This window comes from Lissotriton helveticus, chromosome 3_1, assembly GCF_964261635.1.
Source record: "Lissotriton helveticus chromosome 3_1, aLisHel1.1, whole genome shotgun sequence".
NCBI classification, from domain to species: Eukaryota; Metazoa; Chordata; class Amphibia; order Caudata; family Salamandridae; genus Lissotriton; species Lissotriton helveticus.
The window spans coordinates 413,389,072-413,414,091 of NC_136061.1; the positions used below are offsets into that span (position 1 = coordinate 413,389,072).

A 25,020-nucleotide genomic window follows, 5' to 3' on the forward strand; every position below is an offset into this window, starting at 1 on the left:
GAGCCAGACAGAGGGAGAGCGAAGGAGAGCGAGGGAGAGCGAGGGAGAGCGAGGGAGAGCGAGGGAGAGCGAGGGAGAGCGAGGGAGAGGCAGACAGAGGAAGAGGGAGACAGAGGCAGACATGTCGTGTATTTCTATAGGTTCTGAATCAGTCCCCCTATTCCTGACCCTATTCTGGTTAAACTAACTATCAAGTTAACTAACAGTCAGCCCATGAGGCAAGAAAACCCCCATGATGCAGATACCGTTATCTGACGCAGTCACACTACGGCACAGGAACGTGTTATCTGATTAGGTCATAACGCTTGAGATCTAATTAGACAAGCGACATTCCTCCAGCCCCTGATAAGGCATACGACGTTCTCATAACAAATCAAACCTATGACAACCTGGATAATCCGTGCGGCCATTGTTTTGATTTCACAGAGAACTTTAGTAAAGAATGTGCTAACGAGCAAGTCGTATGACATCTTTATTGACGTATCTATGTCCATCCTTACGTCAATCTCGGCACCTTTAAGGTATAAATATTGCCGACCTTGCCCTATGCAAACACACGCGTGGTGACAAGACGGAGCAGCCATACTTGCCGAAGCCGAGAGCAGAAGCAGACCCCGCTGGCAGCAGCCCCGCCTTCCTGACGCGCTGAGAGACGCGCTGCTATCTCAAGCCGAGAGACCCAGCACCGGCGTTTCTGGGCAGCCCTCGCAGGCAGCCTGGAATATCGAGAGCAGAGAAAGAGATACTATTCCTCATCCATCCTAAATTCCAGGTACAGAACTGAATAACCCCTCACAGAGAATTCTTTAGTTATTCACTTGGCAAAAACAAACTTAACTTAAACTGTAACTTTCTATTCCCGCCCACGCATTAGACTTAGGTCAGGTACACGGGGTAGGCGTATTTAGAAACACCAGTTGAGCACGTTTAGTCAAAATGTATATGTGTATGTAAATATATTTTAATCATTTTAAACATCATATGGCTCAGAAACCATATCAATGTTTTTACAGTATTATTTTATACTATTGCTATTAATGTATGCACTTTACTTAACTATAAGTATTGCAATAATATCGATCCATTTCTCATGTATGAGAAAAGAGACTGATCAATAAATAACACCTTTTTATTGAACACGCCCGTCTCTTCCTTTTCTCTACATTCTGATGAGACTAAGAATGCACGTACTGACTGAGTAAAATAATTGCCTTGTGCTCACACGACTCTCGAGATTGACTCTTGATTAGGGGAGAGCAAAGTTGTCATGTTCTATGGTTGTCAGAAACTAAATCCCTTCTTGTCTAATCAGGGGAGTTAATTCCTTCCTTGAACATTCGAGAAAGTTTCTAGCGAACTCTGAGCTTAGCTGGCAAACCCAAAAATTAAGTCTAGTATCGACAGTAGTAGACCTAGTTAACGTCTGGCCTAGGCCTTTACTGCTGTAGGTACTATTCCAATGCGCAGAGCCTATTGGGAAAATAGGAGCTACACTACAGACAGAGGGAGAGCGAGGGAGGGAGACAGAGGGAGAGTGAGGGAGAGCAAGGGAGAGGAAGGGAGGGAGACAGAGGCAGACAGAGGGAGAGCGAGGGAGGGAGACAGAGGGAGAGCCAGACAGAGGGAGAAGCAGACTGAGGAAGAGCAAGGGAGAGCGAGGGAGGGAGACAGAGGCCAAGGGAGGGAGACAGAGGCAGACAGAGTTAGAGCGAGGGAGAGGCAGACAGAGGGAGAGCGAGGGAGAGGCAGACAGAGGGAGAGTGATGGAGAGCGAGGGAGGGAGACAGAGGCAGACAGAGGGAGAGCGAAGGAGGCAGACAAAGGGAGAGCCAGACAGAGGGAGAGCAAAGGGGAGCGAGGGAGAGGCAGACAGAGGAAGAGGGAGACAGAGGCAGACAGAGGGAGAGCGAGGGAGGGAGAGTGAGGGAGAGCAAGGGAGAGGAAGGGAGGGAGACAGAGGCAGACAGAGGGAGAGCGAGGGAGGGAGGCAGAGGCAGACAGAGGGAGAGCGAGGGAGGGAGGCAGAGCGAGGGAGGGAGACAGAGCGAGGGAGGGAGGCAGAGCGAGGGAGGGAGACAGAGCGAGGGAGAGAGACAGAGCGAGGGAGGGAGACCTCAGAGTGAGGGAGGGGGAAGGAGACAGAGGGAGACAGAGGGAAGGAGGGAGAGGGAAGGAGAGAGAGGGAGAGGGAAATAGTGTGAAGAGAGGGAAACAGAGAGGGAGAGGGTAACAGGGAGAGGGAAACAGAGAGACGGAGACAGAGAGAGAGTGAGACAGTCAGAGTGAGTGAGACAGAGGGAGTGAGACAGAGGAAGAGCGGGAGTGAGAGGGAGTGAGACAGTAAGAGTGAGTGAGACAGACGGAGACAGAGGGAGAGAGCGGTAGAGAGAGGGAGAAAGAGGGAAAGAGAGACGGAGGGAGACAGAGCGAGAGAGAGTGAGAGAGAGACAGAGAGAGAGAGAGAGAGAGAGAGAGACTGAGAAAGAGCGAGAGAGAGAGAGATGTGTGTATGTCGGGTCTGGTGGCTCAGTGGATGAAGGCGTCCGCTGCAGGGACCAGTGATCAACCTCATGGTACCAGTTTTTTTTTGTTGCTCGAGCCCCGCCCCCTCCCCCACTGACCCCACCCACACCGGTGCGGCCCTCGGCCACAAACCACACTGTAAATTTGGCCCCAGAGAGAAAGTTTGTGAGTACCCATGCTCTAGCTAAACCTAGGCTAGTTATACTATTTTCCAGGTCAGTGTACCACTCCCCAATGTTGCAAGTGTAAGGATCCCCAATTTCGATTGGACAAAGGAGGAGGACAGGTCATCACACCACCTAATATTTCGAATGTTGCCGTCTCCTATTCAAATTTATATTCACGCCCATCAAATTCAGGTTCTCATGAAGTCATCAACTCGTAAAACAATGGATGTCCTATTCACAAATACAATGTCTTTTTCCAGAGTTCATTAGTTGAGATTCCCAGGAGAATCTTCTCAGTCAGTCAGCTCCTTGGCTAAAGTCCAAAGGTCACTGCTCTGGAGACTTGCGAATCTCGCGCAGTCACAGTTTCAACCAAGATGGAGTACAGCGTTATACAACAGGCCAAGTTTCAAAGTGCAACATGAGATGGAAAAGAAACAGTTTTAGAACACAGAATAAATGAATACACTGTATACCACGAATTTCTACACTATACCCCTTACTTTATAATAAACTATAGCATTAGGATTAAGCAGAACGAACAGTTTAGCAAAATCAGTAATGCAAGCTTCTCGCATGTGAGAACACAAAGCAGCCATATTAGCTTTAGTGCGCAGTAGCAACAGATTCCCTCCAAAGCTGTGAGTACGTCATGTCACGTGGGTATGACAGACGCATGCGCAGTAGAAATTCTCGCGTAGCAGCAGCCATTTTATTTGCAAGCGTATTAGGATTGGAAAACACATAAGCAAGCTTCACTCGGATACCCAGTAATGAGGAAAAAGGGACAAATTAGTAAGACAAACATATTGGTTAATTCGTTAACGTTATTCGAGGTTCTTGATTACAAGCAAGTCGCTTTTCGTGCGAATCCTTGCTCCATCACCTCCACTACCCTTTTCAATCCAACTAGGACTCATATGTCCACTGCTCAAATTCATTTCAGATTTCCCTATGCTACTAATTCACCACTAATACTTTTTGTGTTCTGGAACAGTGTGTTACAGAAAAACGCTTCAACGACTCATCAGGTGTAGTAAACGCTATATAAATGCAATTTCAATTATTGCATCTAGAGAGCACCTACAGCACTGTACGCATAATATAGTCAAATATTTTTCAAGTAGGAGACACACGCAGGTACAAAGGCGGAACTGCGGAAGTAAGACGAGACGCCAGAGAATAGCGACTTATAAACAAAGAAGAATGAACCTGTAATTAGCAGCCCTGGACGCGGGGCAGGGCAGTCGTTACACGCCGGCTGATATGTTCTTTTTGGGGCTGAGCCTGAAACCCGAGCCTGGCTCCTTGGTGTATGTGCCCCGTGCCCCTCCTGCAAGAACTTCACTTCACTCTGCTGCCAAGGCAACCGGGAAACAACCTGCTGCACAATGGGGCAGGATGCTGCCGGAGGAGCAAAATTAAATACAGGGATGAAGCAAGTTAGCAACCACCGCGGAAAGGACAACAAGAGCTGAGAGAGAAGCCAAGAAAGTGGGAGACTCGGGCGGGGCGGACCCCCCAGCTCCCCGGACTTCCTGGCATCGATAGAACTCTTACCGGCGCAACGCGAGCAGGGAGACGGAGGCGCCTGCAAAGTTCAGAGACGAGCCCGAGATTTCCTGGCGACAGCGGCTGCTCATAACCCCCAATTCGGACTCGACTCGACGGGATACTGGGTCGACTGGAATCCTATCTACTTGTACACTGGCTCGTCGTGACATCGGCAGGGTTACCATACCGGCAGTACATTGGCTGCGCGGGATAGTGACAGGACCTCATCCTGGCGGGAAACCACTGACGGCATACCGACCCTGCTGGTGACATATCAATAGGGTGCGTGTTGGCCCCGCAGGATACCATCACAGCAGTAGGACATCGGCTCAGCAGCGGACGCCTGCTCGGGGAGACACCGGCTCGAGACGAGATCGGATCTGCGGGATAGCGGACTCAACGGCAAAGGATTTCAGCCTTCCCAGGATTGGTTAAGGAGTTAGTGCTTTTAGTAAACTTTTATAAAAAAAAAAAAAGAAATACCATTCTCTGTCTCCAATTGTCTCTGTGGGAAAACAGCTCAGACATCATTTCAGTGAGACCTCGGCCCGGGGGTCATTGGCTCCTCGTGATATTGACTTAGTGGATGTCCATTTGTCACGTCAGCAGTTGGGGGGAGTATCGTCTGTGTGAATAGCTGCACTCAGAGATGTGAGGGGTCAAGGAGTCAACAGGTGTTTTTTGGAAGCAGCTGCCAAGGTGGGCGATCGGTGATGACACAATGACCACCCTCTCTCTGCTGAGCCGCGGCCGGGGGCAGGTCATCAGCCCCAACCAGAGGCTGGAGGTGCACTTTGAGCCAGAGGTGAGTACAGTACAATCAGCAGCACATGTGTTCCCACACCTGGCAGAGAGTGCCCAAGACGCACTTGTAATCCTTGCAGTCCTCACAGTGACCCAATATGTGTAGGGAATGGTTTCGTGCATCCTCAGATCTCCCAGAAAATGAGCCACATGTCCATATTGAGGAATGTCACAAGCAAAGAAAAAAAAGAACTATGTGATCGGAGATCACATCCTGTGCTGATCTGGCCATCCTGAAATCAATTCTGCTTTGCTACCCTACACTATGGTGGTCAAAACGTAAATCACTGAAATACAGACTTAAAAAATATGCAGTCAAAAACGTATAATGCAAAAATATCCCTGATTCACTGAGGGAAAGCGTGATGCAGCATATTCTGCCCAGGAATTCGGGCTGCGTGGTTGTCCATGCTAGGGGATAGCAGTAATATCTCTCATTGGAAAATGAAACCATTGAAGTGTGAGCGTGTGTGTGTGTGTCTGTGTGCGGTGAAGCGGCATCAGCTATTACTCAACCAGAAATTGTATATTAATTATCATTCTAAAAAAATATTATAGCCAGAATATGGACTACCACAATAATATGGAGGTGAGTATCAATAGGTAGGTATAGATTTACTATACTCAACGCAACATATATGTACATTGACAATATGTATCTGTGAACAGTACATAGATGTGGAATAAAGAACAATAAATCTATGCTGCCTATTTATACGTCCCTTCACAATACTGGGGTTCGTGATCTGTGTTCTAGACAGCCGCGGTCCGTGGTGAGGGAAATGAATTATTTATTTAATTTTCCCTCAGCATCATCCCTCGCAATTCCCTCTTACCCGGCCCACTGCCCGACCGCTGTGACCTGCATGAACTGCAGCTGATTCCAGATATCATAATTTTGTACAGTATTTTTGCACCTGATGTGATGACATGCACCGGTAAAGAAAGTATCTTAGAAGAGGACATGCAAATCTGCAGATACAATAGGACTTAGAAGTCACGGAGATGGTCCAGTTGGGCTTTAGAAGTCACAACAACATGTCAATTAATTCCTGTCAGGAATTGAAAATTAATTTATTTTGGGAAACTGAAAGAGTGTTCAGAGCTGACACTAAAGGTTATTTGCTGCTAAATACAAAGTCATGCATCAGGGGAAAAGGTGACTTAGATGCAGTCAGGATAGAGAGACGGTGTTGTGGCCTTAACACTAGAGAGAAAGAGATCCCAGTATTTTCTTAACAGATGATCTCAAACTTTAGGTAATGTTGAACATGGCTGTATGGTTATTAATTTAAGGGCAATGGTGGCTGCATAGTTTGAGGCTTGTGGAGCAGAACAAAAGATATTGTGAAATCACATATGGGTACTTCTCTAGAGGATTGTGTCCAGATCTGCAGGTCACATCTGAAGCATTGTGTTCAGCTCTGGAGGCCTTATTTGGAAACTCTCCAGTTCTGAAGGTCACATTTGAGGGTTGTACCCAGTTCAGGAGTCCGCATCTGGAGCACTGTGCCCAGTTCTGCAGGTCACATCTGGAGGATTGTTCAATTCTGAAGGGCACATCTGAGGATTATATTGAGTTCTGGAGACCCCCTTTGGAGCATTGTCTGCAATGCTGAATGAGTTATCTCCAATACTGTCCTGTTTTGGACCATTGAATCTAGTTCTGAAGGTTTACTTAAAGTTGTAGAGTGTCCAGTTCTGGAGCCACATCAAGCTTACCGTGTTCAGTTCTGGAGGCCTTATATGGAATGTTGTGTCCAGTTCTACAGGCCAAATCCCCATTTGGATAAACATTAAGCAAGGATAATATAGATGACAACTATCACAAAGTAGTAAGTTCTGCACCAGAAATCCTGGGAAACTTTGGGAACAGTGATACAATATCTTAAATCTACATATTTTGGAAAAGACGAAATGTCGCGAACAACCAAATGATGTAGCAAGTGGCGCTCAGTATAGGGGAGCAAAGTTCGATAATTCACAAATACGCATGGTTTAGTCTTTTTTTTTAACTTTAAAAGCTTTGCAAACAAAAGTCCAGATTTCATTGCACTTTGCAGTGTGTAGCTGTAAGGAGCAGCACATGGACGGAAGTTGCTTGTTGGCCACCCCCCAACCAGATACCGCTTCCCAGAATGTCTACAGCACCACCCTCATTCCTCGTACCATCTTCAGTCAGAGTAGCCCTATCAGTAAAGTCTATGTGTCAATGCCACACCTGTAGTGCACCTAGGCTCCAGACTCACTCCACTCTTCGTCTGCCGCCTCCTGCACCCAACCACATTCAGACAGTGGGTGCCATTTTCATTTGCAGGATAGCACACCATTCATGCACAGGACGTCCTGTGGCTAGAAAACAGCCCCATTGTGCAGGTGGGTAAAATTGTGCCAGGGTGAAGTTAATACACTTTGCCCACCTATTCTGAGTTGGAGTTTCCTGACTTCATGCTCCTTCGCAGGCAAAAGTAAAACATGTGCCGGTCCCCAGTTGAGAGGCCACTTCAGTACTTAGTACAATACTTAGTAATTGACATTACTAAGCACAGCTAATATATAGGGATTTTCAGAAAGTGATATCATGAAAAAATGATGAGAATGCAAAGGGTTCGACAAGGCATCAACTGCAAACGACCATAATAGTTACGGAGGCAGAGGCTGAGGATGGGAGAGAGCATTTGAGGGCCAATCCAGCCCAAATTAATATTTGCCCACCCTCAAATGACCCATGCAGCTGGCACAACATTTATCAGAAACTCGGTTTATCTAAAGAAACGGCATTTATATTTGAAGGCATTCAATATAATCGCCAAACACATATATTCAAAATACCAATCCTGGAGTTTAAAAGGTGAATAAACAGTAAAAATACCTGTACATTTTGTTTTTATTGTGTCACGTCTGTGCTAAAGGCCGAGGTCAAATGTCTTGCTATGTTGTCTGACAAATATTGGCTTATTCGTTTAACATGGAGATGTACATCTTTCTTTCCTTGACTGAATAGTGAGAGAATTTTGTAAATAAAATTATGTGACGATCAAACTGGGGAACTGGGAATGTGAAAAGTAAGACTGTAGGCTGTAATTTTTTTCTAATACAGAACAAAATTGAAATAACTTTAAATGAGCTGTGCAAATAATTAAAAATATATCAGCAGTTATGAAAGGCCAAATGAAGCACATTTTCTTATGTAATTCTTAAGTGTGATAGAAACGAATATTTTAGTAGGATCAAAACAAATCTTGGCGATGTACAAACGGTAAATATTGTATTGTAGCATTTGCATAGCACTTACTCTATGTGGGTTACCGAAGCACTTACCTACATGGGCTGCAAGCTACGCCATGTAGTGTGTGTGTTTGGAAGGTTTAGATAAAATATGTTCAGTTCATTGTGTGTTTTGAAGGTTAACTCCGTTTTGTGTTCCTGTGTAGGAAGGGTTTACATGTCATGCGTGACATCCAAGAGGTGCGGTTGTTGTGTTATGGGATGCAGCGCATAGCAGTGTGGTTGAGTGAGATGAGGAGTGAGAGATACAGACAAGCAGTATAAGATGTTGTGTATGCTGGCAGATTTGAACCACTCGGCGGGTCGCTATATGGTATTTCTTATGATAATAGCCTACCTAGATGGTTACTGCACTGGGTTGTCCAATCAGAACTTTTGAGTATCATTGTGGACCTGAGGTGGCATGGTTGGAGAGAGAGAAAAGTGGAGAGATCTGCTGTAAAGGGAAATTCTACTATAATCCCATATCTGAGTGTCATTGTTAGATGTAAAGACGCAGCCATAGTGTATACATATTAAGAACCGGCAGTGGTGGACTAGCTTAAAGTCCTCTGATTGGCCAGCTGTATGTGACAGATCTCTTTGTTTATTCCATACTTTTTCATTTGGTGATGGCAGGTTTATTTGCTGCACAGTAAGGATGGACAACTCTTGTAGCAGATTTGTTTTATGTGAATTTTTAGAGGTGTAAATTACAGTTGGCTGCTTACCACTGAGTGTTAATGTGTTACTATTACGGGGGGCCAGAAATAATATATATGAAATTACGTGGCTATACAATGCCTTGGGGAACCATAGATCAGCCCTTCTTAGATTATTTGAATATTGAATGTAGTTTGCTGGTTGGGTTGTTTCCAATCTGTGGATTGTAAACTGAAGATTGAATTTGAGGATACAATGGTGGGATCATCAGTCATCTTGGAAATGGCCATGTTTTTAACCATCTTCTGAAGTGCATATACTCCTGGATGCTTCAAATGCTGGCTGGTAATGAGTTTCAGAGCTTGGCGGCTTGTACCAAGAAAGCAGTGCCTCCTAGGGATTTTTTATAGTAATATGGTATGATAAGTGGTGCAAGCCTGGAGTACAGCACCCAGTTTTCTTTGTTTTGCCTGAATGTAACTTTTAGGTTTAGCTGTCCTTTTTTTGGAGCCTCTGTGCACAATTCAAAGTGTCTTGAACATTGCTCTTCTAGCCATAGGTAGCCGGTGGAGTAATTGCAAGAATGGAGTCAAGTGTTCTCTTGCGTGAAGGCTGAAAAGAAGTCTTGCCGCAACTTTTTAGATGAGTTGTATTTTACGTATGATGAATGGGGATGCGCCAACCTATAGGCTGTTGACATAGTCAAGATTGGAGATTATGAGTGTGAGGATGGCTTGTAGCCTTTTTTGGTGCCCAAAGTATGGGAAGATGCGACATAGTGTTTTCATTGTGTAGAAGACGCTTTGTGACGTTGTTAACACGTGGTATCAACGGTCTGAATCCATGATTACTCCAAGATTTCTGACTGCTGTTGATATTGATCATGGGTCTTCATGTTTCTTAGGCTGTGCGCTGGTAGGCTGGTATTTTTTCATTGTCCATAAAAGACTTTTTAATGACAGAGTCCACTTTCCTAAATTGAATATAATGACGCTGTCCGCTAGAAATAGTCACTGTATAGTAAATAAATAAATCATTGTGTTGATTAGGTTACAAAGGTCCTGAAGAATAGCCGCTAGATAATCTTTTGACTCACACAGGCTTAAGACATGTTGACCCAGTACCTGTCTTAGATGATTATTTCTAGTGGACAGCATCATTATTTTTAACATAGGCAAGTGGACTCTCATTATTAAAAGTCCTTTTTGAGAGGACCCCTTGTTCTATTTTTAGATTGCACTAACACTTATGCACTAATTTACACCAATCTACACTACAAGCCACACACCCTGCCTTCACAGGCGGCATAATATAAGATCCTTGGTAAAGTGGCACATTGCCCGTCGGGCATTGCAGTGCCGGCCCGACGTGAAGCTAAAATTCAATGATGAAGTATGACACCCATCAGGGTGTATGAGGGTACTTGCTCCTAAGGAGTCACGTTCCCTGCTGACCCCTAAGGACATGTTTGACCTGTAGTAGCAACCCTCTCTCTTGCTTTCAAAAGGAACTGCATACCCCTTTTAGAAAGTTTAACTTTTGCCTGCTGGTCTTTAACACGCTCCTAGTCTTCCCCATCTGATAAAAATTGCAGAGATATCATAGCCACATTGTACTAACTTCTGTGTTCCAAGATCGTAGAGGACATCTCGTGTTCCAGGATGCCTCCAGTATGGTATGCCTCCGGAACTGAGGAACAGAGAAAAGCACAGTGTCCAAAAAAACTTGGCAGTCACTGCTTATGGCTGTGCAAAGTCAAAATAAAGTTTCAGTTGTCATTCATGGTCTATGGAGAAGAGAGCTAAGGAAACCTGTAACAATATTGAAAAGTACAGAGAAGACGGTCTAAAGAACTAGAGGAGAGAAAGAAAAGAGAGTAAATAGAAAAGCAGGAATGAGAGCAGGAAAAACAGGAAGGGGAAGATAGACAGATGCAGTGGCAATTGGAAAGGGGTAGTGAGGAAAAGGATGAGAGAGGCAGTGGGGAGAAAGATTAGGAGATGAGTAGAGAAGAGAGAGAGTAAAATAGAGCCTCAAGGAGCAAAATGAGAGTTAGATACATGTGGAGAAAATGTGATTGGAGATTTTAAGTGGAATTTATAGCTTGTCATGTTTTTGCCAATACCACTTGCCCAATATGATTTCACTGCACAATACTGCCCCTATTTTCTAAAAAGGATATTAGTTTAAGATCCAAAAACCACTTTGCATAATGGTCTTTGAAGTCCTCTTATGTTCTAATCATTGTTACTTGATCCACATTGCTTTTTATAAATGCTTAACATTGGCACCCTCTTGTAATTTGTTACTTTATGGTCTTGGTCAGATGTGCTGCTGCTTTCCCTAATAATTGCATATCGCCGTGTCTACATTTGTTGGTATAGTCGCTCAAAAGTAGAACTCACAAACCTACTTGCTGAGAATACCATGTTCTATTATGAATGTGATTTGGCTTTCTGGTTTACATTTAAATAAGGCAGTCTCTTAACTGTTTCATAATATGAAGCTTGACCTTTACCTGCACCTCTAGTGATGCCAAACAATCCACCTGCGAGAAATATTTTTTTCATTTCTAGTGCACATTGCAGTCTTTCATGCTTTCTATATTTGCCAGCTTGAGAATTCTATGCAAGGAGTATGCTATATGTGAAAGAGAGGAGAATGCCAACAATTGTGGGAGGTGACATGCAAGCAGCATCAAAGACAGGTTATCACAGAGTAGAATTCTATAAACAAACTGTGAATCCACCACTCTGTGCCTTAGTGGCAGTGTTGCAACCTGCCCATCTATGCTTTTCCAACTGGAGATGGAACTAGTGTCCTCTGATAGTCCACAGGCCACAAATGGACCCATCCCAAGCTCACACAATCACCTATCATTTACTGTGCCTACCTACCTACCTACCTTGCTGTTCGATTTGTGGAAATGGTCTCCTTTTGTATAGCACCTTTCTCACAACTTTCCTGTAACTATGAGGGATATATGCCAATGTCGGAGCCTGTTTCAAGTCCATGCATTTTTGACTGGCACTTTTGATCAAATGTCATTGAATTATCCATCTTTTGTCACAACTTTGTAGTAAAATTCATTGTGGGGGTCTTCCCAACTTCCCCTGTGAAATTGCATTTAAATTCTACTTAGTTCTCATCATTGTTGCAGCCCTAAAATATTTAAAACATACCGTTTGCTACTAATTCCTCAAAATGTCCTTGATGCATATGTGCCAAGCTCTCTGTAAAAATATTTTAAATTAGTGGTGTGTTAAGTTAAAACTTCACTTATGAAGTAGGGTGGAATTAGGAAACCCCAGACTTTACAAAGTAGATTGTTTCCTAACTTTACTTTATGTAAAGTTGATCCCATCTGGCCTTCCAGGTGTGATGATTTTCTGATGTAGAATGTCTCAGGTAGAACATCCTCCAGCAAAACAATGTTAAGTGAGGAGACTGGACATTCACCACCTCAGATAAGTGGTGTGGGAGGGAGGGCTCTGAACTGAGGCCAGCTTATTTTGTTTAAAAAAAGAACTTCTTAAGCTTTGCATTTCACAAAGCTTAAACAGTTTAAAAAATACAGAAAGTAGCGAGCCAGTGGACTTTACAACTTTACACCGCTCTATTTTAAATCTCTTCTTTTTGATAGGATTTAAAATGGGATTGTGGAAAGTTGATTGAGTGTGCTTTATTATGTAACTTTAAAAAAAATCCACAAATTCCTTCACTTTGAACCATACGATGTGCATCCTGACTATCAAAACCAGAATTTCGATGGCACACATGGTTGGCTAGAATATTGAAACCAAACTATTGACAGATAAGTAAGTATAGATATTCTTAACCTTACTTCAGATATATGTACCTGCTTGATACATGCATCTTCAAGGTACTTAGATATGGAGTTAGAAATAGTAAATCTATACTTTCCTATAAGCACTTACCTTTTGATATTCTGTCCTTAATATGTTTGAACCACCACATTCTGGTGGTCAATATTTAGTAGTAGAACCAATAACACCAATAATAAAAAAAGTACCAAAAAGTGATGTGCTTTACAACTTTGCACCCTGTGTCTTTTCTCCACAAAAATTAGGGAAAGAATGCACCTGTAGTTCACAATTTTAATGTTTGGTCATATCTGAAGGCCACAACCCCCCTACAAATATATTCCAGGCAATGAGTCAGACTGCAAAGCCTCAAAAGTATGAAAGCAGGTACAAAGGTTAATGCACAGGTGGCAGATATCCCAGGAACTTCATCCATAGCTGGCTGCCAGAGAGAAAAATGAAAATACAAGCATTGGCAATGACAATTGGTCTGGCTTATAAATGAGAGAACCTCTCCAATCACTGATACGTTTACACACCCAATACGTCATCATACATGCACCCATGTCACTCATTTATGCACTCATACATTACAAATCAACAATAAAACATACATGAAAATGTAAAAAACACATGAAAGATAAATGAAAAAAGAAAAGAGAAAATGACTGCTACCTAAATTGTGTGGGCATATCCTTGCATTGCAAAACTATAATTAAATAAAGCAGCAGGTGGCTTTCTGTCAGTGGTACTGTACATTGCGTATCGTTTCAATGTTCCAACATATCTTCCACATTTAGAAGTAACATGTTAGCTATCTTAGAGGGGTAAAACGATGATACACTATACACAATACCATTCCAAGGTCGCTGCTAAATAACTATCTCACTAGGTGGCATGCTTCAAATTCTAACATATAGAATGAATCAATGTTGTACTGAGTCAAGGTGGCCAACATAGTTCTTGTAAACAAAGTGGCCATCTTTGAACTGTAAAGCAATGATATTCTATAGATTAAGCTATTCCAAGATGGTCATCCAGGTAAGAAATAGTGGCTGCCCAGGATGCAGCAAACTGTAGATTAAATGAGCAACAAGCGAGTACCCTGTAAGACAGTCTGGGGAGCAGCAGGAAACCCTTAAAAAGGAGCGAACAGAAAGAAATTGAAAACTAAAAGTCTAGCCAACAGCCCAGACACTGAAGTGCACTAATTGTTTCAGCAGATGTGTACTTGTGTTCAAGCAAAATGCTGTTAATCACAGGGCAATAGAGCCGATGGCAGAAATGGGCGAACAAGTGGCTGCATGCAGTATGACTATTAACTAAATTGGAGCAAATTCAGTTGAAGAGCTCCTGAATGTCATAATCAATGAATGAAGATTGATTGGGTCAATTATTTCGATCAATAGGTCTAGGACCACTGTTTATTTATATCGTAGTATACCCAGGTCCATACCTTGTGGGCTACACCATTTTCTTTAATGGCATGCAGTATGCTGTCATTTGAAGAAGCAGAATGTAAATGGCACTCAAACAGACAGAAGGTGTCTGGCCCAAAGCCTCTCCATGTAGATATATGTATGTAGAGCTTTTCATGTTTTTTAATTACAAAAGCCTGCCAGACAACTTCACCTACAGTTGCAAGGTCCTCCTAACAGGGTCTAGCAAGGATTACCACAGTGCAAATCCTCTACCCCTTTATTATGGCAAAGAAGGTAACCAACACCAGAATACTTGCTTACTACAGGAATCTGTGAGATTCCATGTAGCAAAAGCCCTCTGTACAGGAATTAACCCAGTTTAATGTCAATTCACCTCTAATGAACTAATGGCTTTTGTATATTCTTTCCATCATATACATGGCATGCCTACTGCCTTAGTTTCAATTTTTCATTATAAACAGATCGGGTCTATGGCATCTGACCTAACCTTTTCGAATTAACCAATTCTCCCCATAATGTTTATTATTAGCTCCTCATCATAATCATATCAGATACCATCGAGTATGCAGTCATAATATTAGAAATATGTGCAACATTAGGTTTACAAAACAGTACAGATTCCCCACTTTAGAGGGCCTAATAAGAATTCTCACAACGCAGACGTACCTACATTGTTTGATAGACCGGGAACTAACACATTACCCCTGGCATATTTTAGTAACCCCAGGCCTAATATTCTATGAGAATCCATATAATGCAATACTTATCTACAGGCTTTAACACAGTGCAGCAACAATCCACCATTAAGGCCCACTGGCTTTAATAAATACATTTTACAGCCAGTAAGACATGCCTTCTATCTTTGTCATAACTTTCCATAATAAACAAATCAGACCATCGGCATCTGACAAAACATTTCCCACTGAAGCACACAGACTTCATCATTGGCTTATTGCCTTCTCCATCTGAGGTCTCCTGTGTTGCACATAAACTAGCAATAATGAGGCACACTGTCATAAAATTACAATCCACCCTTAAAGGATTATTGGGTTAAACAAACTCTTTTTTAGTGGTGGATGTAGAATTCCGCTATGCTGGTGGAATTTGCAGAGTTTTGCCCACTCCACGCAGAGTGCGGAGTTCCTCAAAACTCGACGAAGTGATGCGGAGTTGAGTTTTTTCTCTCAAGTGGCTCACCAATGTTAAGTTGGGAAGCACCTGCGAGAAATAATTTTGTCCATGGCATCCTCCCGGTGAGATTTCTCAACACGGGCAGTCGCTGCAGGTCGCAACGCTTGTGTTGAGAAATATGCTGCACACGTTGAGGAATCTGCCGCTCGAGTAGAATGTCTACTTGAGCAGCAGAAAGCACCAGCACCCTTTGGCGCGATGCCTAGAGCCATTTGCACTGATTTTACTGCGCAGGACAAACTCCTGGCGCTAAAAATCAGTGCAAACTGCGCAACTTAACAGACTCTACTGCTGGCGGAACTCCGCGGAGCGTGGCACTTTGTGGAATTCTGCAGAGTAGAACTCCACGAACTCCGCCCAGACATACTCCTTTTCACAATTAATTGCTTAGGAGTATTGCTTTTGTCTTTTCTTTTCATAATAAATGCATATGATCTATGGCACCTGATAATCATTACCACAGAACCTATCAGCTCTATAGCCTTTATTGGTGGTTTGTCACTGTAACCATCTCAGTCCTACTATATTTCATATAGGCTTTCAAGGCAATTATCAATACACAGCATACAATTACAAATATGTGCAAAATTACAGTTGGCAAAACAATATGCAACCCTTCATTAAGTGCCATAACAAGGATTTCCTTACTGCAGTTCTTCTACTCCAGTGATTTTTCATAGGGGCTAGCTAACACTAAAAGGCTTGCCTATTATGGTACTCTGTGAGAATACCTGTAATAAAATTCCTGTTTACAAGGTTTAACACAATTTAATGATAATCATCCTATTATGAACCCCAATGTATCCCAATATAGGCCTAGGTAGTTTAATGACCTTTTACCTACATTTTTCCTACATTGTTCTGCTTAACGGTTCTGGCAATGACCTTTTACCTAGTTAGGTGCTGCATAAATGTTGTGTGTTTTTCTCCAAAAACTAGACTAATTTATTATACATGAAGATTCTCAGTATCACAGCAGGATTACCATCTTCCGCATAATAACTCTGTATAAGGGCCACCACTATCGCCATCTTTAGCCGACATGCCCACAGATTCATGACACATCTAGGTAGAACCCCTGAGAGTATCTTTCGGGTATATAAGTGCCATATCTTCGCTGGGCACACCAGAGAAGGAAAACTTCCATGCTGACCCAAGACGCTGAAGTCCATGCACGCAGACACTCCAGCAAGCAGTAGTGTGACATCCCTCGCGGGGTATCCAACTCAAGATCAAGACAGGGTCCTTCGTTCTCTCACATCAGGTAATGGGGTTGGCTCTTTCCCAGGGGGATTCTTTGCTATACACCATGGTAGGATTCTACATTTGATTTACTCTGCCGGTGCTTATAACCGTATATATCTGTTTCTGTCTAATGGTTGTTACAGCACACATATTTTATACTAGAATGACACCGGTTCAATAAATGCTTATTGAAAGCGTCCTACCGTTTATTCTGTGTATCTCTCTGAGACAAAGTGAATACTAGTGACTGAGCGAAAAGTACTGTACTGTTTCCATGATCCTTGAGGGATCAAGGTTCTCATGTTCGAGAGTTGCCAGAAAGTATTCATTCCTTGGTAAGGTTGGGGGGTTTATAGTGGCACTGTACACTGTACTGTACTGTAGTCTGTAGCTGGTCTACAGACTAACATATTCTATGGTGAGGTCTGGAACCAGTTGAACACCAATCCCTTAGTGTATGTTCTCTAAACACGCACATCCTTTATAGATTTGTAGGAACTACACAACAACGGTTTGGTTCCTATTTAACGCTCAAATCAAAATAGTTCAGTCGTTCTTTTCTCAGAAACCCCTACTCACATTTACCCAGATACGTCTGAAGTGGGGAGGGAAAATGTAGATTTTTCACAGCCTGGTGGGCAGAAAATCTTGATTTTATTAAGGACACGGAGGCCAAGATTATGCAAATCTCCTTTATTGTCACAGCTCCGCAATAACAATGAAAAGAATATAGAACTTCAAACAACGTTCCATTACAGTATATAGTCCATGAGCATGCACTTCCTTCTTGGTCAAGTGCTGCAAACAAGAAATAAACTCAGAAATACATGACTACAAATTTGATGTGGAACGATTAACTCCTTTTATTAACAGTCCGTAGACGTCTTATTCAGGAAGAAAAAAGACACAACAGGTCAACATGTAAAATCCCTAGGGAGGGTTAGTAAGTGGAGATAACTTGGCCTCCGTGTCCTTAATACAATCCAGATTTTCTGCCCACCAGGCTGTGAAAAATCTACATTTTATGGCATGACACGGAGGCCAACATTATGCAAGTTTAAAGTGAACTAAGTACGATGTCTATCACATTATTGATTGGTCTATAATAACATTTGTTAAGCATACTCTCATTCGACCAGCCAGCGGCTCTAAGAATATATTGGAGCCCTGCACCAAACATAAAAGCTTTAGAAGCAGATGCGCCTCTGAGAGAGTGTGCACTGAAAATAGAAACATCGAAACCCCTCTCACTCATTACTTCTTTCACCCATCTTGCAAGCTTGGGAGATGAAACTGCTTTATGAGGAGATCTGTGAGAGATCAATGGCTGAGTTTCAATTCCTCTCAGATTTACAGTTCTCCTTTCATACTCTTTAAGACATTTGACAACACATAGACTTTCATCTAGTGGAAAGAAAGGATAGAAGATAGAGGATGACATAGTTTTGGTTCTTTTCGTAAGGTAAAAACAAACTCCCTCAGGCTGCTAAGCTATGCCAATAACGTCTAATGCCTTAACATCTGAGGTTCGCCTGAGAGAGGCAAAGCAACAGTAAGCTTATAGGAAATACTCTTGAGGGAGAGGTTAACGTTATCTCCCTAAGAAGAAATAAGTTGTAATATGTTTCTTACATCCCATAAGGCTGTATATATTGGAGTTGGAGGGTTAAGAACCTGCATGCTTCTCATAATTTATTTTGTTAAAAGGTTTTACCCTACCGAGCCACCATCAACTAAGGAATGTCCTGCAGCTATTGCTGACCTATAGACATTAACAGTTCTATAATTGAGGCCAGAAGCAAAGAGTTCAGATAGGAAGTTTACTACGTGCACTGAATCAGTTGGAACAGGATCATAGGTTCATTGAAGACACCAGCGAACCCATTTGTTCCATGCCAATCGATATGCCTTCCTTGTTCCAGATGCCCAAGACTCAGATATGAGCTGGAAAGCATCCTGCGAAAGGCCAGGGATTTGCCACCGTCGCCTGAAATCTTCCAGGCTGTCAGAACCAGTAGACCTTGGTCTATGAGAGGATGTGATTCGCCCTGTGGACCCAGGAGTTCCTGCATGGACGGTAGTATTAGAAGAGGGAAGTCGATGTTCATCTCCTTGATGACTGAACACCATGCCGGAGACCTCCAAAGAGGGGTTATCACCACCATGCTCTGTAGGTACTGTGAGAAGTTGGCCTGATTTGTGATGTCCACTATTCTAGTGGGCACCCTGTATCAGTCCAAACAACCCTTATGGTGATGGTTGTAAAGTCAACCTTATAGACCAGCTATCCTAGTGGTAGCATGGACAAAGCAGTCTTAGGCTAAACACTGTTTTACCATATGCAATCCCTTTAATACCAAGTGAAAGGACACCACACAGGTTATATATATAAAATATATGTATTTATTACTAAATTAATCCTCTGAACTCTTTATGAGGTCAGAGGCACAAGCACATAACAAGATACTTAATTAACATACAATAAGTTGCACAAAATACAGTAATGCCCTAGGGGCACTTCAAACCATATACTAAAATAGTGGAATAAGAACCACGTCACAAACAAAGGATAGGCCTAGGGCCTGGAGAATCGCTGGGGCTACGCTGTACTACCAAAGGATAGGGAGCAGGAGGCCCACGGGATGCGCGTGCAGTGTCTTTACACACACGCAAGTTACCATGGAGTTAGAATGGGAACGAAAGAATTGGAAACGAGTTCTTTTAGGTCACTTCCCGATTGACTAGGAGAAAGCTACTCAAAACGTAGACACTAGGATAGTCAATACCTACAGGAGCACCGAAGTACTCGCGTTACCTCACCCACAGGAAGCGGGTGCATAGGTGTCAAAGTGTGTCGGGTTTCGTCGCTGAATCCTATGGAGCCTTGGAGAAAGATGCTGCAGGCGACCAGGAGGGAAGTCTCCGGTTGGATCCAAGGGTGGATCGAGGATGAAGAATACCTGAAAGCAGAGGGGACAGAGTCTGGGTCACTAGCCAGTGACCAGGAAGGAACCAGGCGATGTCGCGAAGCAATCAGGTGATGTCGTGAAGCTTGTCTCTGTAGCCACGTGGACCAGGAGGTATCGACGATGACCAGGAGCTGGATACAGACTGTCCCACAAAGGCTCTCGCTGTCGGCGGTGTCGCCTTCCGGATTGGAGTCAACAAGTCTTGGCAAAGGCAACCCACGCAGGAATCAAAGATGGCTTCTTGATCAGACCAGCAACGTCTGATGGGCTTCTCCTTTTCAGGGAAGCAGGGGCCAGTCTGGAGCAACCAGACCAGTGTTGTAAATTCAAAGGTTTATTGTCACAGAGGCCACTAGCCAACGGGCAAGTGACCGGACAGACACGTCGAGCAGGAAAATGCAGAAGGGCCCCACACAGAACTCGTGGAGTGTCAAGGGCTGATCTTCGGTGCAGTTGGTGCTCGGGGCTGGGGCTTCTCAATCCCCAATGCACAACTTCGAGGGTGCCTCTGAAATTGCATGGAAAGCAATTCGCCGCTTTCCAAGATGGCCGGTCCCATGTCTCTCGTCGCCTCCCCGGGTCTCAGCTCTGCTTTGACTGTGGATCGGGCTGGGGGAAGTCTGGAAGTCTGGGTCTTGTCAGGCTCTGTGCTTGGGCTCCAGCGGGAGAGTCGACAAAGCAAACCATTGATCGCTTGATGGTGCCTGCTTGCACAGGGTGGTCATTCCTTGACCACAAGGGAGATTCTTCAGTCTTCTATCTTCAAGTAGAACGTCGAAGGTCCAGAGTTTCATTTCAAGTTTCAGTCAGGATAAATCTAAAGTCTTGGGACTCAGCTCCTACCTATATACCAAATTTAGGAGCTGGATTAACTGCTAGGTCCCTCCTATGCGTGGGACCAGGTAAGGGGGTGGTTACACCCCTTTCCCTTTGTCCAGTTTCGCACCAGAGCTGGGGCTGGAGTGCCCCAGCACCGGTTTGAACTGGATTATGCATGCAACACCTTGTGTGCCCCAGGCAGTGTCTCATTTCATTCAGCCCTCCCTGTCCCAATACACTATGGCCTGTCTGGGGTGGTGCTAGCACCTCCCAAGACAGGAAACCTATTGTCCAAGCCTCCCTCGCTGGAAGGGCTCCCAGCAGCAGGAGGTCAGACTTGTGTCTGTGGCAGCAGCATCCATTTTGTGATGCTGGGGCTCTGGTTAACTTTAACCGGGATTAGTAGGAACAACATGTCTTCTCCCTCTAGAAGGGTGGAATGCTACCCCCCGTCACCAGAACTGGTGAGGGGGTAGTATTCCAATGCGTATGACACCTTACATGACATGTTTTAATAAAGCCAAACCAAAGTTAGCATTCAACCGCGAGGATTATAATGCACTTAAGAGTATACGGTATGGCTATATCATAGAACAGCTATAAGGACATGGTTCCGAAAGCTGCAGACAGGCTCAGCTCATGCTAGCGCACCATCTCACATAAAACCAGGCACTCTGCCTTCAGGATTGTTAAGGCCTGCCATAGGAGTGACTTATAGGTGCATATGTGTCTATATATAATGGCAGGTATAGGAATACTATACTTAAGCAAGGGGTGATTACACGACCTTGCCCCAGCTGAGTGATCGGCCAGTTGTGTCAGTTTGGATGGCCAGCCAGGGGTGGCAAAATATATGCTGCAGCCCCTGGTAGGCCTTGGGTGCACCTATGCCCTGGGTACCTATGGTACACTGTACAGGGACTCACAAGAGTGACCCAATATCCAATTAGGTATGTACCTAAGGTACATGGAGCCCATTTTATAGAGAGAGCAGATAGCCTGGGGCCCTGATTAGCAGGATCCCAGTCCAACTAAGTCGAAAACCAGCTAAACACAAGGCAAAAAATCTGGGGTAACCATAGTCAGGTATCCACCTTCCTACAGATACCGTCTAGCATGTAAGAGAAGACATGGAAGCATGACAAATGGCGGGAAGGCATATGGCTTTAAGCCCTGCCAATCCTGGGAGGAAGGCATCCATCACTGCTGCTTGAGGGTCTGGCTTCCAACTGAAGAGATTCTCCACCTGGGTATTCAGTCTGTTCACTGCAGAGATATTGTCCACGTGTAGAATTATACAGCATTCCACTGAATTCTATGTGAAGCTTCGAACCGCCAAAGAACCTGCTAGAAGTTCCAAGCAGTTGATATGTAGTTCCTTCTCCTCGCATGTCCAATGACTTCCTGTTGATGAGTCGCCACATGTGGCACCCCAACCTTCTAGACTCACATCTGACTCTATTATCAACTCTGAGGCTTCCCCAACGATGGTTCTGCCATTCCAAGCTTCTGCATTCTTTAGCTACCAAGATAGTGCTTTTCTCCAGTCTTCGTCCATGTATGTCATTTGTGAGTAGGATAGAGTTAACCTCAGAGCTTTTGCTTCGAGTCTCTGGAGGGCCCTGTAATGTAGAGGGCCCAGAAAGATCGCTTGGATGGTTTAGGAGAGGAGACCTAGGATCCTGGCTAAGAGGCTCAAGGGAAACACTTCCAATGATAGCATCTTCCTGAGTTCCTTGCGGAGTTTATGACAGGTCTCTATCCCTTGTCTTTCTTTTCTACTAAGAATATATTGCTGATGAAACCTGTTTCTGAGCTCTCTATTATAGTCCCTTTGGTTAGCAAATCCCTTACTTCTTGACATACTAGTTCTCTCTGTTCTTGAGAGAAGGTTTTTTTGCGATGTCTCTTTGATTGAAAAGGGGTATCGTGAATTCTAATTTGTAACCCTTGACAGTATCCAGAACCCAGGGGTCTTGAGTTATCATGGTCCAGTTCCCAGAGAAAAGGGCTAGTCTCCCTCCCATCTTTATAGGGGTACCTGAATGGTCTTTCAATATTCTTACCTGCCGAGAATCCTCTATTCCTTTTCTCGCCTCGGAATGGTCTTCCCCTGTTTTTCTGCCTTTGTGGGAAGAACAGGTTTTGTGGAGGACACCCTTCCTGCGTTCATTAGAAATGGCAGTGTTTGCATTGCCAAGGAGGCATATGGTTCGTTGGACCCACTCATGTGGTTCCTTAGGGTCAATTGGTGTTTTATCAGTGTAGGCACTTTCGGCCAAGTCTAAAACTTTGTTTAGGGGTCCCATATTGTGCAGGAGACTGTTATGAAATCACCTTAGGCTCTTGCCTATCCCTTTTCTAGGGTCTTTTGCACCCTTTGCTATGAAAGCAACGACCTTAGGGTCAAGTTCAGGGGTTAATGCAATCTTGTCTGGAAGAAATGGGTGAGGTCATTCAGACCTCAGTCTAGATATGACTTCTTTTGGAATATCCCTTCTCAGCCAGAAACTAGTGTAGTCTGCTACATGTTGGGCAGGTAGCCATTCGGGAGAAAGGGGATGTTTGATTAAAAGGGGGTCAAACATCTCATACCCGAAAGGATCAGTAATGCCCATTTTTGAGCCTGAGGCCTTGCTTCCCTCTTCAGTGCTTCCAAATGTTTTGTCTCCCAGGTCCTCAATATCCGTGTTAAAACCTGATGAGCAGGAGAGATCTATCTCTGCTTCATCTGGTTTGTCGTTGTCAAAGTGAATAGAGAGCTCCGGTCTCATTAAATGAGTCCATAACTTTATCCATGGCCTCATAGACCATTGACTCAATCTTACCTTCTAAGTTAATATCAGGGTTGAAAGACATTATAGGGAAGAATGTATATTAATTATATCAAATAATCCCCTTCCTTCCTCTTTTCCTCATTTAAAAAAAAATAAATGCACTGTAACAGTTGACAGTGTTTGTTAGAGTATTCTCAGCTTATTCCCCTACGTTTCCGAGATAAAGCCAAGTTAAAATAGTAATAATCCTCTATGAATTTTAATTGAATTTCCAAATGTGTCAATTTCCTAATTAAAACAACGAGCGTCCAATTCTCATCTGACCAAAGGCAAAACAAACGTCTTAACAGCAGCAAATGAAAAATGTTGCTTGCTGTAACTCTGGCAACCACGCACGTCCTTGGCGTGCGTGGTTGCCTCGTACGGCCTTCCCTCAATTTGATTTAACTTCCACGGTATGCGTGTGAAGAGCGCACCATAGTGGGAAGAGGCAGACATTTTTGGGTAAAGAGGGCATCCCCGGAATGTGAAGGAAGCCCGCTCAGAAATCCTCGACTTGCCAGAAGTTGGCAGGAGTTGACCCAATGACAAAAACTGCGGTGAGGAGTGTAGGGCAGAGCTTGAGCAATGAGGCGTGGCGAGCGCATAAGCCAGTATGCCTGACTCGCGCTGCATGTGCCATCAGGCAACGGGAATCCAGCCGCTGGAAAAAGGTTAGATTTCCAAGCAGAATGTGTCGGAGAGGTGGACAAGGGCAAAGGCAAGGCACAGTAGTTAGAGGTCTGTTAAGGCTATCCTGCATAGTAACAACAGGTGTACACGCTAAAGGGGGGGGGGTGGTAGGAAAAAAATATTATTAAAGAGAAAGATAAACTCTCATTGAAAAATAAGAAAGAATATCGCATCATATGGCTAATGGGACCCAGTCTTGCGATACACAGGCACATACATTCAACCACACGCATAATATAGGATGATTAAAATGAGGTACTTATCTTTGTGAGCAGCAGCAACAAAGAAGGAAGATGGATGCATCATGGCTATATACTGTAATAATGAAACGTTGTTTGACGTTCTATATTGTCTTCATTGTTACTGCAGAGCTGTGGCAATAAAGGAGCTTTGAATAATGTTAACCTCCGTGTAATGCAATAAAATCCACCACAGCTAAGTAGGTATACCCTATGTATTTCCTGTAGGTTTATTCAAGCTTGAAGGATTATAGTTTACCATACTGTGCAAAACCTTATCTCTATTACTATAAACTTCCTTTCCCAATGTCTGTCGAAGACAGCGGTGCAAATGTAGGGGAAGCGGAACAGGAAGGTGCAATAAACATTTCAGAAAATTGCAGAAATGCACTTGCTGTAAAATTAGAAAAGTTTGTTCTCTCAGCGTCAGGCAGGACCGTTCCCTTCATGATTGAGGCACGCGAGGCATACAGGACAGAGGTGTTCTATTCATGGGTCAAATTCCCACCTGCAGATATATGTACAAATACATTTCATTCATACATTCAGGATTAAATACCAGATGAATACAATCCATACGAGGACATAGAAGTCCCGTTAACGTACCAGCAATATATAACTAGTTTAAAGGCACCCTCCCACATACCAAAGAAAAAGTTAGACTTGGTCTGTTCAGCAGAGACGGAGTGACTTGACCGGTTCTAGCTGCTTTTACACTGCACCCAGAAATTGACACATTGCCAGCAGCAGAATTATGTCCACTTCACAAAGAAATAATAAAATTATAGAGAAATTTTACACAGT

At 43.7% G+C, this 25,020-nt stretch overlaps 1 protein-coding gene across 1 annotated transcript in view; it reads left to right on the forward strand.

Annotated features, from left to right (window-relative positions):
* Window positions 1-4,323: 4,323 nt before the first annotated feature.
* The window catches only part of KIAA2012 (KIAA2012 ortholog), a 758,941-nt gene continuing 738,244 nt past the window's right edge, over window positions 4,324-25,020 (forward strand). Inside the window, exon 1 of the mRNA XM_078680227.1 lies at window positions 4,324-5,049. Within this exon, the coding sequence (XP_078536353.1) occupies window positions 4,966-5,049 (84 nt within the window). The 5' untranslated portion in view covers window positions 4,324-4,965. The remainder of the gene's footprint in view (window positions 5,050-25,020) is intronic.